This window comes from Rana temporaria, chromosome 10 (genome assembly GCF_905171775.1).
Source record: "Rana temporaria chromosome 10, aRanTem1.1, whole genome shotgun sequence".
Classification (NCBI taxonomy): Eukaryota; Metazoa; Chordata; class Amphibia; order Anura; family Ranidae; genus Rana; species Rana temporaria.
Window position 1 is genome coordinate 51980884 of NC_053498.1, and position 16812 is coordinate 51997695.

The window sequence follows — 16812 nt, forward strand, 5'->3', positions numbered from 1 at the left end:
ACAGGGCCCTTAAGCATAAATTAGGTCTTCTTAGACAGGAGCTGAGGTCCCATCTTTTAGACTCCTACGAGAAAGCCCACACACGTTTTGGGGCTAAACATTACTCCACGGGCAACAAAGCCGGTAAAGCCATGGCTGCCAGGATCAAAGGGCATTATGCCAAAACCAAAATCGCCCATATATATCACCCTGCCTCCAAACAAAAACTAGTAGACCCCTCGGCCATCGCCGAAGCTTTCCGCCATTATTATAATACCCTCTATAACCTGAAAGACGACTCCTCTGTTCCGCAGCCCTCCCCCCAAGACATTTCAGCATTTCTAGAGCACATTAACCTTCCCAGACTGTCCGGCGACCAGCTCTTGACGTTGAACACCCCGTTTACTCCTCCAGAGATTCTGGAAATCATTTCGAAATTGCCCTCTAACAAGTCCCCGGGCCCAGATGGACTCACTAGTGAGTACTACAAACTCTTTGGACAAACACTAGCGCCCTTCCTCTCGAATGTCTGCAATGACGCTGCCTCGTCCTCCTCTCTCCCTCCTGAAATGCTGTCCGCCTTGATTATTACACTGCCGAAGCCAGGCAAGGAACCCACCCACGCGCAGAACTTTCGCCCTATATCCTTGCTCAATATAGATACCAAGATTTATGCCAAACTCATAGCCAACCGGCTGATTAACTTGATGCCCCTGCTCATTCACAAAGACCAGTCGGGCTTCACGAAGGGGAGGCAAACATATGACGCTACCCGCAGGATTCTCAACATCATACATAGTGCTGGATCCACCCAAACGCCTTCTCTGCTCCTTTCTCTGGATGCAGAGAAGGCGTTCGACAGAGTCCATTGGGACTATATGAAAGCGACTCTTATTAAATTCGGTTTCCAGGGCCACATACTGTCGGCCATATTGGCGCTATACTCCTCCCCCTCGGCACAAGTATATACCACGGAAATGCTGTCACGACCATTCTCCATAACCAATGGCATCCGCCAAGGCTGCCCTTTGTCCCCGCTCATATTCAACCTGGTCATGGAACCGCTCGCGGAACATGTCAGGTCTCACCCCGGTATAGCGGGCTTCCGCTTCGGCATCAAAGACCACAAAATTAATTTATTCGCGGACGACGTGATACTAATGATCACAGATCCAATATCCTCCCTGGCTTCGGTACAACTGCTGCTACAGAAATTTAGTGCTATTTCGTATTACAAGGTGAATGAACAAAAATCTCATATTCTAGACCTGGGCTTGGACGCAATTACTAGTAACATACTCAGAAACACTTATCCTTACTCCTGGGCAGACGATGGCATAACATACCTGGGTGTAACACTATATAAGTCGCTAAAAGATACCTCAAAGCATAACTACACTAGCATTAAGCAAATACTGATCAAAGAAACTAACAACCTCTCTAAACACGAATTCTCATGGGCGGGCCGCCTCGCGGCATTCAAAATGATGCTACTCCCCAGGCTGTTATACATCTTCCGCACGTTGCCCGTGCCTCTTTCACGCTCCTATCTCAAATCTCTACAGTCCATTTTAACACAATTTGTATGGCAAGGGAAAAAATCCAGATGTGGCCACTCTAAACTCATTAAACACAGGTCAGTGGGCGGGATGGGCCACGTAGACATCAGGGACTACTATTTAGCCTCGACCCTCTCCCAAATGAGGGACTGGTTCTCCTCTTCGCCATCTACACTATGGGGAGACATAGAAAACACCGCGACACCGGGACCTAACCTAGCCAGATGGCTGTTTAGCATGACCACAAAAAATGCACCATTGACACTCTATTCTCCTACCGTCCAAGCCTCTGTTAAGGCATGGAAAATCCTTCACAACACCCAATGGACGAACCGTCTGACCAAGCCAATACCGGTCCCGCTAGAAACATTGGAACTGCTATCACCCGACCTGACCATCCCGACTTGGCTTGCAGACCGAGTACACTCCACATCTGACTTACGCTCCCTTGTGTCTACTACTTCTTTTCTACAACTACAACAACAGTTCCTCGCTCCAACCAGGGATTATTTCACATACTATAGAATACAAAAGTGCCTAGCGGCAAACCCTTCTCTAGAAGGCTCTTTACCAATTCACATCTGGAACTACTTCCTAAATGATGTTAGTAAACCTAGGGGTACCTCCATAATATACTCCACTTTCCAAGACAAGACCTTATTCCATAAAACTAAACCCCTGGACGATTGGGAAACTGATGTCCAGACTCTCTTTACTGATGAGCAGTGGCAAACGGCAATTAAGTCTGTTTATAAATACACCTCTTGTACCTCCCTGTGGGAGCTAACCCAAAAAATACTAATGAGATGGTACATGACTCCCCACAAGATAGCCAAATGTTATACACATGCCTCTGACATGTGTTGGAGAGACTGTGGCCTGCCCAGTACACTCTTACACATCTTTTGGACATGTCCACTCGTACGACAACTTTGGTCGGCAGTTGAGACGACCTTGCGGGACATCTTTCGTTCCCCCATACTTCTATCTTCCCACCTAGCCGTTCTCAACCTAACTATCGAAGACCTACCACCGACCCATCGACTAGAGACCACACATGTTTTCTTAGCGACGAAACTACTGATTGCTAGGAAATGGAAAACAAAAGATACCCCCACACTCACGAAAGTCATTAACCTAGTACAGACCCACTACACATATGAAACAGTCTTAGCTCGGGGGAAACCCACTTACTCTAAATTGCTCGCCCTCTGGAAACCTTGGACTACTTGGTACACAAACACGTACGCCAAATAATACACTTTTGATCTATGTTGCAATCCTTACTGGTGCTCTCCCCCCCTCCCCCCCCTCCCCCCCTTCCTCCCCGCTCCCCTTGACATGACTTCACCCGCTCCCTATTTCCCCTGCCTCCCCTCCCTCTGTGTTATGCTCTTGAAGTTACGAACACTGTGTTAACACCATGACCCTCCCTCTTGGTATGGTTTTTGTTCTTTCCGATGTTACTATGGTACTATGGATATACCGAATCAAATCAGGTGCACCTTAGCACACTCATAGTACTTGCCTAATGTTCATCATAGGTACGCTGTCATTTTTTTTTGGCATATTTTACACTTTGTTATTGTACTTGCTATACTGTACTTTGAAAACCTCAATAAAAACTATTTGAAAAAAATAAAAAAATAAGTGTATTTTGAAATTGATGGGAGCAACATGTCTCAAAAAAGTTGGGACAGGACAAAGTTTACCGCGGTGTAGCATCCTCTCTTCTTTTTAAAACACTCTGTAAACATCTGGGAACTGAGAAGACCAGATGCTGGAGTCAGGGGCGAAGATAGACATTCCCTCACCGGGGCAAAGACTCAGTTTTGCGCACCCCCCTGGCCCACGGTTTGAGTAGAGCAGCGGACGGTGTCAGTCACTAGAGCAGTGGCCGGTGTCAATAGGACAGTGGCCGGTGTTAGTAGGGCAGTGACCTGTGTCAGTAGGGCAGTGGCCTGTGTCAGTAGGGCAGTGGCCTGTGTCAGTAGGGCAGTGGCCTGTGTCAGTAGGGCAGTGGCCTGTGTCAGTAGGGCAGTGGCCTGTGTCAGTAGGGCAGTGGCCTATGTCAGTAGGGAAGTGGCCTGTGTTACTAGGACAGTGGCTGACGTCAGTAGGGCAGTGGTCTATGTAAGAAGGGCAGTGGCTGATGTCAATAGGGCAGTAGACTGGGTCAGTAGCACAGTAGCTGGTGTCAGTAGGGCAGTGAATGGTGTCAGTAAGGGCAGTGGCTGGTGTCAGTAGGGCAGTGGCTGGTGTCAGTAGGGCAGTGGCTGGTGTCAGTAGGGCAATGGACTGTGTCAGTTGGGCAGTGGACTGTGTCAGTAGGGCAGTGGACTGTGTCAATAGGGCAGTGGCTGGTGCCAGTAAGGCAGCGGACGGTGTCAGTAGGGCAGCGGACAGTGTCAGTAGGGCAGTGGATAGCATCAGTATTAAAGCATAGGTTGCTATGGTGCTTTATAGGCAGGCAGGTGCAACAACATTGGAGCCATGTCCTTTTACAGACATCAAGTGCAGGTTGAGGAACACTGGACTGAAACATGAAGTGAAAAGTTGTTGAGATTTGAGTGAGTGGCACTTATGCCACGTACACACGATCGGTTCATCCGATGAAAACGGACCGATGGATTTTTTCATCAGATATCCGATAAAGCTGACTTTCATCAGTCTTGCCTACACACCATCAGTTAAAAATCAGTTTGTGTCAGAACGCGGTGACGTAAAACACTACGACGTGCTGAGAAAAATGAAGTTCAATGCTTCCGAGCATGCGTCGACTTGATTATGAGCATGCGTGGATTTTTAACCGATGGACTTGCCCACAGACGATCGTTTTTTTCTATCGTTTTTTTAACCATCAGATAATTTTAAAACCGGTTCTAAGTTTTTTTACCGATGGGGAAAAAAAACAATGGGGCCCACACACGATCCATCAGGCCGTTTTCATCAGACGAACCGATCGTGTGTACGCGGTATTACTTTTGCTATCCGCCTCCTCTCTTGATTCAGCCTACAGCACCTAACACAGACTCTTCTCTTGGGAACCATCCTTGTCCTCTAGTGCTCCTGCTATGTGGTGCTCTCATCCTCCTCACGCCGCCAGGACACTGATGAAGCAAGGTAACCAGGCAAACTTCCCTTCTCGTTGCCCACGTGACTCCACAGTGGCTAATGGCAATGCCACCCCGGGGTTCGCAGAGAGATATTCTTGAAGGGGCGGGGCTGGTGTTGCAAGGCAAAGTGTTGCAGGCTGGGGTCATGGCTCACAGCCCAGTGCATGTTCTATGATCTGCACTGGATGTCAGTGAAAGAAGAACATACTGCAGCTACAATGTCCCCCCGCTCCCAAACTCCTCATCATCACACTGCTACATTGATCATTGCTACATCTCTAGCAGAGACTGGTGGTACTCCTCCCCCTAGTTTCGGCCCTGGCGGGAGTTTTGGGAGAGAAATGTTGTCCCATTTTTACCCGAGATAGGAATGTAACTGCTCAACTGCCCTGGGTCTTTTTTGTCGCATTTTTAATTTCACTATGTGCCAAATATTTTCAATCGGTGAAAGGTCTGTACTGCAGGCAGGCTAATTAAGCTCTCAGACTCCTCTACTAGAAAGCCATGCTGTTGTCATAGATGCAGTTTAGCATTGTCCTGCTGAGATACTGTACATTAGACCTTCCCTGAAAAAGACATTGGATGGGCTCTAAAACCTGGATATATCTTTCCTCTTTACAAAGTTTGTGCAAACTGACCAATCCATATGGACAAAGAATAGACCACAAAGCAGTTTTTCACTTTGCAACAGACCATTTTAAATGAGCTTTGGCCCAGAGAAGACCTCAGAGATTCTGGGTTAAGGGTTTAACTGTATCCATATGGTAAAGCCATTATAGGATGAGATTATGGGGTTTACAGATTTATCTCTGGGATCCAGGAGATATGAAAGCTTTGGTCTGTTAACTGCTTGCCGACCAGCCGGTCCTGTCAGGGGGAGAAATGCCTGTCATTTCCCCTAGTCAGTCCACCCCCCCTTCAGTTAGAACACACCCAGGGAACATACTTAACCCCTTCCTCGCCCCCTAGTGTTAACCCCTTCCCTGCCAGTGGCATTTTTATAGTAATCAAGGCATTTTTATAGCACTGATCGCTATAAAAATGCCAATGGTCCCAAAAATGTGTCAAGTGTCCGCCATAATGTCGCAGTACTGATAAAAATCGCTGATCCCTGCCATTACTAGTAAAAAAAAAAAATTAATAAAAATGACATAAAACTATCCCATATTTTGTAAATGCTATAACTTTTGCGCAAACCAATCAATAAATGCTTATTGCGATTTTTTTTACGAAAAATATGTAGAAGAATACGTATCAGCCTAAACTGAGGGAAACAGTTTTATATATATATATATATATATATATATATATATATATATATATATATATATATGTGTATATTTTGGGGGGATATTTATTATAGCAAAAAGTAAAAAAAACTTTTATTTTTTTTCAAAATTGTCGCTCTATTTTTGTCTATAGCGCAAAAACTAAAAACCGCAGAGGTGATCAAATACCACCAAAAGAAATCTCTATTTGTGGGGAAAAAAGGACGCCAATTTTGTTTGGGAGCCACGTCGCACGACCGCGCAATTGTCAGTTAAAGCAACGCAGTGCCGAATCGCAAAAAGTGGCCTGGTCTTTGACCAGCAATATGGTCCGGGGCTGAAGTGGTTAAGCCAGCTGCTGTATGTGCAGATGTACTTGAGCCCTTTTACTACTGTTCTTAACAGTACTCCTTTATACTGCCTAAGCTATACTTATGTGGATGAAGCATTACCCATTCCCATGTGGTAGTGTCATCACAGCACAGCTTTATTCTATCCATTAGCATAAAATGTAACCTTTTTCTTGCCGCTAGTACCAGCATTTTAAATTTTAGGCTGATCTTTTGAACTTTCCACAGCTTTGTAATTTTAAATGTTTTCAGTACCTTTTTGATGTGCTGGGAATATCTGCTGTTCTTTTTTGTTGTTGTTGTTGTCGTATAATAATTTGTTGTGTCCTTTTCATATAAGGTTTCATATTAGGCTTTTTGCAAATGAGCATCTGAGCCTGTGCAAAATAATTCAAGCATAAGCCCAGATGCTGCATACAGTCTCCCATAGACCTGAATGGCTGTGTAAGGCTATACTCGGGTATACGCCGGTGCCTGTGTAAACATAAGTATAGCGTACAGGCGTATGCAAAAAATAGAACTTTTTCTTTACTTTATTTCTGTTTTGTTATGATTGGTATAAAGTATTTTAAGAATGTAAGTTGTTCCACGATACAGGATTTACAGGGTCTATACACTTTATAAAGAGAGAGCACAGCAGAAGGCATTTTCTTTCAGACCCTCTCTCCCTCTAATTAAAAACTTTCCTTTACACTGTCTGTACACAGAAAATGGGTTAAGGCACTTCTCTGACTCATTCACGTGTGTTTGTAAATTACAGCATGACCTACTAAGCTCTTTAAACAGACTTTTTTCAGCAAGAAAAAGAGAAGAGCATAAGGAACATGTGAAAAGCAGCCTGGCATCTAATATGCTGACACAAAATGAGAATGCAGAATATTTGTTTGCAATGTTTTACAACCACACTTACAGAAAAAATGGAAAACGGAAAATCAGAATGCAATGATTTGCAAATCTCGTGATCCCATATTTTATTTACAATAGAAAATGTAAAATATATCAAATGTTTAAATTGGGAAATTGTATCCTTTTAAGAAAAAAATAGGTCATTTTGAAATTGATGGCAGCCACTTGTCTCAACATTTTTAAGACAAGGCAACAAAAAGTTGGCAAAGTAAGTGGTACTAACAAGGAAGAGCTGGAAGAACATTTTTGAACTAATTAGGTTAATTGGCAACAGGTCAGTAACTTGATTGGGCATCTTAGAGAGTCAGAGTGTCTCAGAAGTAAAGATGTTTAGAGGTTCACCACTCTGTGAAAAACTGCATATAAAAAGTTTTGACTCATTTCATAATAATGTTCCTCAATGTAAAATTGCAAAGACTTCTCTGTGCGCAAGAGACAAGGCCTAAATGCAGTATTGGTCACCTGTGATCTTCAGGCCCTCAGACTGCACTGCATTAAAAACAGTAATGATTCTGTGATGAACATCACTGCATCACTCAGGAATACTTCCAAAAATCACTGTCTGTTAACACAGTTCACTGTGCCATCCAAAAATGCAAGTTATGTCTCTACAATGCAAAGAAGAAGCCATATCTGAACATTTTTTTTCTATTTCTTTATTAAGTATAAAGTACATACAAAATTTAATAAGCGGACAGAGAGCCTGTTCTGGCTCCAAAAAAAATATACAAAAATACAATTATACTTTATTTTCCAATTTTAAGAAAACCCCGCCCCAGCCCCCCCCCCCTCTTCTCCCCGACCCACCATCTCGTGTCATGTCTCCCTTTGCCTATTGCCCTTCCAGCTCTATACCATCCTGTCTGCAAATCTCTGTGACTTCTTATATTTTACCCAATCTTGCCATTTCTGTTTAAAAACCCCTTCTCCTTCCTCCCCCATAAACCTAAGCTGTTCTGTATAATAAATATAATTTATCTTGCATAGCCAGTTCCTCACCGTAGGACTCTGAGGCCTCGTACATACGAGGGGACATGTCCGATGAAAACGGTCCGCGGACCGTTTTCATCGGACATGTCCGCTCGAAGATTTCTGTCTGATGGTTGTACACACCATCAAACAGAAATCCGCGTGGACAGGATACGCGGTGACGTGGCCGCGCCGTCGCCGCGTCATTGTCGTGCGCGACCCTGGAAGGTCAATGCTTCCACGCATGCGTCGAATCACTTTGACGCATGCAAGGGCTTTCGGCCGAGTGGACATGTCCGGTGAGTCGTACAGACGACCGAACATGTCCGACGGACAGGCTTCCAGCGGACATGTTTCTTAGCATGCTAAGAAACATTTGTCCGCTGGAAACCTGTCCGATCCGCCGGAAAATTGTCCGGTCGGCCGTACACACGACCGAACATGTCCGCGTAAACTGGTCCGCCGGACCAGTTTCAGCGGACATGTTCCGTCGTGTGTACGAGGCCTGAGGATTCTTCCACTGTCTGGGAATCAAACTTTTCGCTGCGTTTAACAAATGGGGAAGTAAGGTTCTCATATACTGTTTGATAGGCATTTTTGTCCCGTGAAACAAGCATACCCACGACTCTGCTGGTATTTTAATTCCTGTAATTTCCTCTATTACTAATATCACTTTGTTCCAGTATGTTTTATTTTTGGACAAGTCCACCATAAGTGTGACATAGTTCCCAGTTCCAAACAGCCCCTCCAACAAAGTTTAGAGGTTTCCCTTTGATAATGGTGTGCTATGTCCGGGGTTATATACCAGCGTGCTAGGCATTTGAAGTTCATTTCTATCAAACCACAGTTGGTTGATGTGATATGCGTCATCTTTAATATTTTCCCAACATCTATCTCGGTTTCACCTGTTTCCAACACCTCTTCCCATTTTTTAATATAATAAGTTATGTCTCTACAATGCAAAGAAGAAGCCATATCTGAACATGATCCAGAGACACTGACGTCTTTTCTGGGCCAAAGAATGTTTGAAATGGTCTGTTGCAAAGTGAAAAACTGTTCTGCGATCAGACAAATCTAAATGTAACATTTTTTTGGGCAACCATGGGCTCTGTATCCATCAGACTAAAGAGGAGTCGGACCTTCTGGCTTATTATCAGCGCTTATTTCAAAAGCCTGCATCTCTGATGGTATGGTGGTGCACTAGTGCAGTGGACTCCAAACTTTGCCTGCCTTTATCCAGCCTTTGGGGCACTATTCCTCCCAATGGCACTATTTTACCAACTGACATTACCAACAATGGGGCGCCATTTCTTCCACGGATACGAACAATGGGGCACTATTCCTCCCAATAATACCAGTGATGGGGCACTATTCCTTCCCTTAATACCAATTGTGGTGATGCACACTCCTGCTGATGTCAGGAAAATTTCCACTCCCGCTGGCCACAGTCTGGCCCCTCCTAAAGACTGAAGAATAATAAACTGGCCCTTTGTTTAGAAAGTTTGGAGACCCCTGCATTCGTGCATATGGAATTAACAGCTTGCACATCTGGAAAGGCACCATTAATGCTAAAAGGTTTTAGAGCAGCGTAATCTCAGGCAATCTTTCAATATTTCAGCGACTGGACTCGGTTCCCAGATGTTTACGGAGTGTTGTTAAAGAGGGTATACTACACTGCAGTAAACATGGCCCTGTCGCAACATTTTTGGGAAATTGGGTTGTACTTTACAAGCTTTTTATTGCCCTGTTCCAAATTTTGTGAGACATGTTGCTGCCACCAATTTTAAAACGACCCTATTTTTTTTCTTAAAATGGTACATTTTCTCAGTTTAAACTTTTTATGTTTTCTATTGTGAATAAAACATGGGAGGTTTGCAAATCATTGCATTCTGTTTTTATGTAGATTTTACAAAGTGTCACAACTTTTATGGAATTCGGGTTGTATACTTCGGGTTGTATACTTACCTGTATTAAAAAAAAAAAAAAAAAAAAATGTACAGTAGTGTTTTTACTTTTGAACGTAATAACAACAAAAATATTTACAAAAGCACTATACATTAACTTTAGGAGTATGTAAATGTTTACTGGTGTATGTGATGCATAATCTGCTCTTGATGTCTTTAACACTTGTGTTTGTGTAAATTATTCTTTGCAATTTTAAGGTTTAATTAATTCCCAGCTTTCTGTTTCTTAAAGGCTGAAGAGCGGCATGGAAATTTTGAAGAGAGGCTCCGCCAGCTGGAAGCACAGCTGGAAGAAAAGAACCAGGAACTGCAAAGAGTGGGTAGCAAAGCAAGAGTTACCAGTTGAAATTCTAATTTCTCTATTTCAATTCTCTATTTTTAATAGGGACAGTTTCAGTCATTGGACGTGTAGGTTTTAATGGTCACCGGCAAAATTCTAGCCACATCAAAAATAAAGATTTGCAAATTTTTGCAAATGTACAAAACTAAAACCTAATTTTTTTTAAACTTTTAATGTAAATTGTTGGAAAAGTCCAGAATTTTTTTTTCTTCCTGTCGACTAGCTTGTGAGTGTGCTTTGATACTTTTGTTTGTTTTTCACTCCTTGAACTGCTAGCCATTAACTAACGCTCTCTAGCAAAAGTGAAGTTTAGCACCACCATCTCTAGCATTCTCTATTCTCCACCAAATCTAAAACAAAAATAGTTTGCCAGAGTTCATACATCAGACATTAAAAGGAATGTTGTGTTGTCCATCAGAACTCTAAACAATTAGCTTGATCCTCATCACATAATGGATCACGAAGACCATTGCTTTATGCATATGTGGCCAACTGAGCCCCAGAACTGCTTGTTTAGACATAGCCTAATGTTATAGATACCATTATTACAATTTTTATGGTCACTTTGGGTTTGTTGTATGCATGTCCACAGAGGCCAGAACATCTTCCTAAAGAAAGGAAAGCTATTACAGACCTGATTGATTCCATGCAGAAATGTCAAGACTAATTAAAAACATTCAATGCCATTAAATACAAGAAGGGGCAGATGCCCCCTTTGTGTTTGAAAACTATGAAAAGGTTGCCTTTGCACTGTAGGAACTAGAGTGACAACATCTTGATCCAAAAGATCTGCAAGTGCTGCATAGAAATCTGTTAAACTGTGCAGCAACACAGTCAGGTTGGAATGCATGAACCAGGCAGGGGACTTGGGGACCTTGCCAAAAATGATTTGTCACTAGGTTTTGTGGGATCCAAAAGCCCAAGGTTTGGCAGCTAGCTTGGGCTTTGTTTTAGAGGTTGAGGCCTGGGAGTAATAAAAGGAATTTTTGGCATCAGGTAGAGTGAATTTTTCCCATTTGATGTATAGGCTTCTTCTGCTGATACAGCTAAATGCTCCTACCCCCAGTGATATCCTTGATGTGGGTGTCCCAGGCAGTTTCAAAACGATGTTGTCCCTTAAAGAGCATGCAAAGCAAATGCTGTTTAATGCTTGTTCCACAGTCTAGCATTTTACCGCAGGAGTCTTCCACATGTTCACAGACAGGAGATTCATTCTAGAAATAAGGTGGTATCTACTAACCTTTTAACACAAAATCTTCTTGCTGTGGGCATCAAGACCTAATGTTCCAAAGAGATGATTCATTTGGAGGGAAACATATCTTGCATCATGGCCAAGGTGCATGTTGCTAGGCAGGACCAGCAGGTAAAAACAAGGTTTTAGAAAAATTCTCCAAATGTTTATATTTGGGAATCTCCGATATGAGGCACATCCTGTATAGGGATTATCAGTGCCTTATTGCAAAACATGTCCTCATTCTTGGGATTTTTAAGGAAATTCAAACGTTATTGTATATAGAAAATATATTTTATTAAAAGTAGGTTTAAAATTGTTATTTAATTGTAATTATAGTTTAAAATTATAATATAAAAACTACATAATTTTTCAAAAAATTACAAAATTATCATGGCATATGACAAAGTGCTTTCAACAAAACAGTATAGTTGAGATGCATGGAAGTATTATTCCCCAGCTATTTTCTTATGAATTCCACCATGGTGAGCTGGTGGAAATGTCCATTAGATGGGGGTATCCAACACGTTTTGAAATGTGAAAATAGATAGAAATTATTTTTTCTTCAGAGATTTTTTCCACTTCAATAATGGTAATATCACTTTAAGATTTGATATGTTGTCGACACATAAATAATGTCCATTATCATGCATTCAAAAATACTCTTTGGCTAGAGAACTCCCATATCCGAAAGGGGAACTCCCATATGTCAGCTATGTCACATTTTGTGTTGTACAAGACCGCTGGCGAATGTCCAAAAATTAGACCCCAATGCTTCAAAAGAAGGAAAAAAATAACTACACTGGGTATCAAAAATCTATTCATGGCCCTCCCCATGTGTTTAGCCCTCAAAGGAGCATTGTCTAAAGAGACCGAGCAAAAGTACTTATAGGTAAGTGGTGCTGTAGTATGTACAGTCCAATGCTGCCCCACAGAAAAATCACACTTCTTAATCCTCCCTAGATTGCAATTCTCCTATCCATACAAACCACAGCCAAAGTCCTGTCCTTAACCACAGATGTGGAAAGGATGAATGGCGTCTGGTACGATCCCCGGCGTTGCAATATAATGCGCATTCGCGTTGTGATGACGTAATGCATCACTGTGTCATATCTGCGATGACAACATTCAGAGACCAGTATGCAGCCGTATTGGAGACAACACGCCACTGACATGGCATATCTCCAGTGCTTGGGAGCCTAGAAATATCTCCCAGCTCTCCAAGCATACTGGAGAATTAGGAAAGTTCCCAAGAAACATTGCAGGGGCCTTTCTGTGCCGTGTACAAGCACAAATGCCATAGAGCTGGGGGATCCCAAATCTAAACTGTGGGAGTGCTCACACCAATAGAAAATAATGTTTATATGGAACATACAAGAAAACATGAAAAATCAAAATCCAACAAAAAATATAAATATATAACAGATATTAAGAAAACACCTTTTGGGTTCCATTTCTTAATCATACAGGTACAAATTAGGTAATCTACAGGTCAGAGAGGAGGTTTTGTCACTATCAAAATTGAGAATTATATGTCAGATGGTTAGTAGTTGAATGTCAGTAAGGGCTCTTTCACACGGAGCGGACCGTTTCTGGGTCCGCTCCGTGTGTCCGCCAGAGCTCAGCGGGGATCCCCGCTGAGCTGTCGGCGGATAGGGCGGTCCCCGCACACAGTGCAGGGACCGCCCTGTCTCTGCTCCGCTGTCCCCTATGGGGGACCGGATGCAGACGTACCGTCTGTCCGTCTGCATCCGGTCTGTCTCGCCGAACGGAAGAAAAATAGGGTTTCTTCCGTTCGGGAAAGCGGATCCCGACTGACGCGGACGCTAGCGGATGCTCCATCCGCTAACGGATGCAATCTCATAGGGATTCATTACAAGTCCGTTAACGGACTTGTAATGAGCGGACGAACGGTCCGCTAGTGTGAAAGGACCCTTAATCTGTTTTACCTAAATTAAAGCCCTCAAGAAAGGGTCTGTAACTTTTTGCTTCATTTAGGCCTGGGGGGGGGGGGGGGGGGTGGCATTCAGATACCTAATCCACTGCATTTTGCACTGGAGTAGGATCTTATTCCAATCCCCTCCTCTGGATGTAATATGAACCTGATCCAGCTCAGTGAAATTAAATTAACCTTTGGCATTCTATATTTATGCCTTCTGTGGCTCCATGTTGGCCCAGAGGCAGATATAGATTGCCAATTTTCATGCTATGCATATGTTTGCTAATACATTATCCTAATTCCTGTCCAGTGGTGCCTTGCTACTTTGAATTACACGGGCTTACGCCGGCCCATTTACGTTACGCTGGTGTACATATGGGAGCAAGTGCTTTGTGAGTACTGTACTTGCCTCTCTACGTTACGTCGGCGTAGCGCATATGAGATGCGCTACGCCCGCTCAAAGATACGCCAATGTATCTGAATCCCGGCCCTTGTGTTTTCCAAGGATCTTTTATAGACTCCTCTCTGTATTCACTTTGTACTAGTGATTGCCCAATTGATCCTTGTTTTTTTGTATGCAATTTGGGGGGGGGGGTTTGTCACAAATTTTTCAAGAACTGGTTCCTCAATGAGAATAGACCAGTATTTTGTAAGGATTGATTCTCCTGATTTGTTTCATGTTCATTTGAATATCGCAATATTATCCTTGTGGTATTGTTTTTCTCCTTGAAAATTTAGTGACAAAAATTCCTAAATTACATACAAAAAAGCAGGATCAATTGGGGAATCACTAGTGCAAAGTGAATACAGGGGGAGTCTGGAAAGGATCCTTGTGAAACATGAGGTGCTTTTCCCTGTGGGACATGAACATACTGCCCAGGTGTAAAGAGAATAATTCGCTTAATTCTACCAAATGGTGAACGATTTTCGGCCAAACATTTTGTGAATTGCAAAACTAAGGGGGGGTAGTCAATTTGATGCAATGTCAATGTGGCTCATTCTATGTAGGAAAGACCCAACAAGAATTAGGGCAACATATTAGCAAACATATGCATAGCATGAAAATTGGCAATCTATATCTGCCTCTGGGCTAAAATGTAGCCAGAAGGCATAAATATAGAATGCCAAAGGTCAATTTCACGGTACTGGATCGGGTTCATACTACATCCAGAGGAGGGGATTGGAATAAGATCCTACTCCAGCTGGAAATGCGGTAGACAAGTAGAAGCGGGAAAATTATACCTTACCCTTAATGGTGGTAACGAAAGCCTGAAGCTCACATGTGTGATACTCCCTTAACCTATTTGGTCCTTGTGACGGTATTGGTATGATATCCCCGTCAAAGATTCCCTTCTTCCATAAGAACGTCACCCAATATTCCACTAGGAGGAATATTCCTGAGATCACCCATTAAGCCACACATTAGTCCAGGCATACTGCTAGAACAAGACAGACTTTAATGTTATATCACACAGCTTATATGTCATTTCCAACTGTTACAATGACAAATCTCCGCCCCCCTCACACTGGGGCTTCCATACAGATGATTAGGCAGACACGACGGAGCCGAGTCTGAAAACACATTTTCTTTAGACAATGACATAAATGACGCTGAGTACTAGTTGTACTGAATACATTAACTAGACCGCTCGACCCCGCATATAGAGAGATAATTACCACAATGAAGCAATCAGAATAATTAACACAAGCCACTTAAACACAGATCTCCTTCACACAACACAATAGATCAATTAACCTTTAGAAATAGTGAGGGGACATTAGCACGTCAATAACCTGTTAGCCAGGACAGAATCACACAGGGCAAGCAGGGAGAATTACACTGAGACATATAGGCAAATGTATCACAATGGCCCCCCTTTTTCTCCCTGCTCCGGAAAACCCGGTTGGACCTTCCCTGGTCCAGTAGGGTTAACGGGTTCAGAGCTTTTAGTCCGAGGTTAACTCCGTTTGGCGTGACTGACCTCCCTTGGCAACTGCTTCAGACTCAGGTATGCCACCGGGTCGTCAGATCACACGCCGTTCAGTCCCCAAGTCTTTGTGCGATCTGCAGAGTCACCAGAAGTCAGTGTGAAGACGGCGAATGGGTCTGTGCGCCGCCATCTAGGTGTCCCGCTATGGGAGGGGGCAGGTTATGGCTCTGAAGTGACAATCACAGGAGATTCATAAAAAGAAAAAGTTATATTTGTTGAAATGCTGTAGCACCGGTGCTCAGAGTTCGGGGGGGGGGGGAATCAGGGCCCCATAGGGTCAGCCACCCTCTGCTCCCTCCGCAGCCGCCAGTTCTCCTCTTTGAGCTTCTCCAGCTCCATCTCCAGTTCATGGAGCCTGGGGGGGTCAGCCTGCTGTGACCTCAGGTGGTTGTTCTCCTCCATGCGGCTTATGCACTCCTCCAGCTCTATGTACTCACGGATCAGCTCCTGCTTGCTCATGTTCTGCAGGCTCTCCACGTGGTCCTTCATCATCAGGAACTGGGTGGTGGTGTAAGGGGCCACCGGTGGGCCCTTGGCGAACATCTCGGCCCGCATCTGGGACGCCCGCTGCGACTCCCTCTCCTCCAGTCGCTTCTTCTCCTCCCAGGTCAGCTTGTTATACGGCTTCCAGGACCTCTTCTTCTTGGGGGGTAGCCGGCGGTGCCTCTTTCTGCCCAGCTCCCTCCAGGGCCCCTCCGGCTCATGGCTGTCGCCCATGACCAGCTGACAATGGTGTTCCCTGTTGTCCGTAATACCAGATTGTACCGTGAGGACTTCGTAAATGGTGTCCAATGGTTCTTCCGGACCCAGCTCCTGGAGATCCCAAGCCGAGTCTACACAATGGGCTGCTGCTGGTGGGCGGTACCCCGGTTGAGACCAATTTGACCTGGTGTTGTCGTTTTTAATGGGGCAATTCTGCTTGAAGTGACCCAGCTGTTTGCACCGGAAGCAGCGTTGTTCGTTGTCCTCCTGGCGTGGATAGCGAGGGCTAGATGTCACCGGTCTGTTAGGAGGTTGGTATCTAGCGGCTGGTGGGTGTGAGGGCACCGTTGGTCGTGGAGGTTGTACCCGTGATGTGACCTGGTTTGTCTTGCGAGTATCCACCTATTCATCCGCCAACTTTGCGGCCTCTGGTAGAGTCATGGGCCTGCGATCTCTCACCCAATCTTTGACGTCCGTCTGGATGTGATTGTAAAATTG

The 16812-nt window shown here is 44.0% G+C and overlaps 1 protein-coding gene across 4 annotated transcripts in view; it reads left to right on the forward strand.

The window, feature by feature from the left end:
• The window catches only part of PPFIA3 (PTPRF interacting protein alpha 3), a 624634-nt gene that overhangs the window by 369927 nt on the left and 237895 nt on the right, over positions 1 to 16812 (forward strand). For all 4 annotated transcript variants that reach the window (XM_040327613.1, XM_040327612.1, XM_040327615.1 and 1 more), the window contains one exon: positions 10344 to 10427. In XM_040327613.1, coding sequence (XP_040183547.1) covers positions 10344 to 10427 — 84 coding nt within the window. The remainder of the gene's footprint in view (positions 1 to 10343; positions 10428 to 16812) is intronic.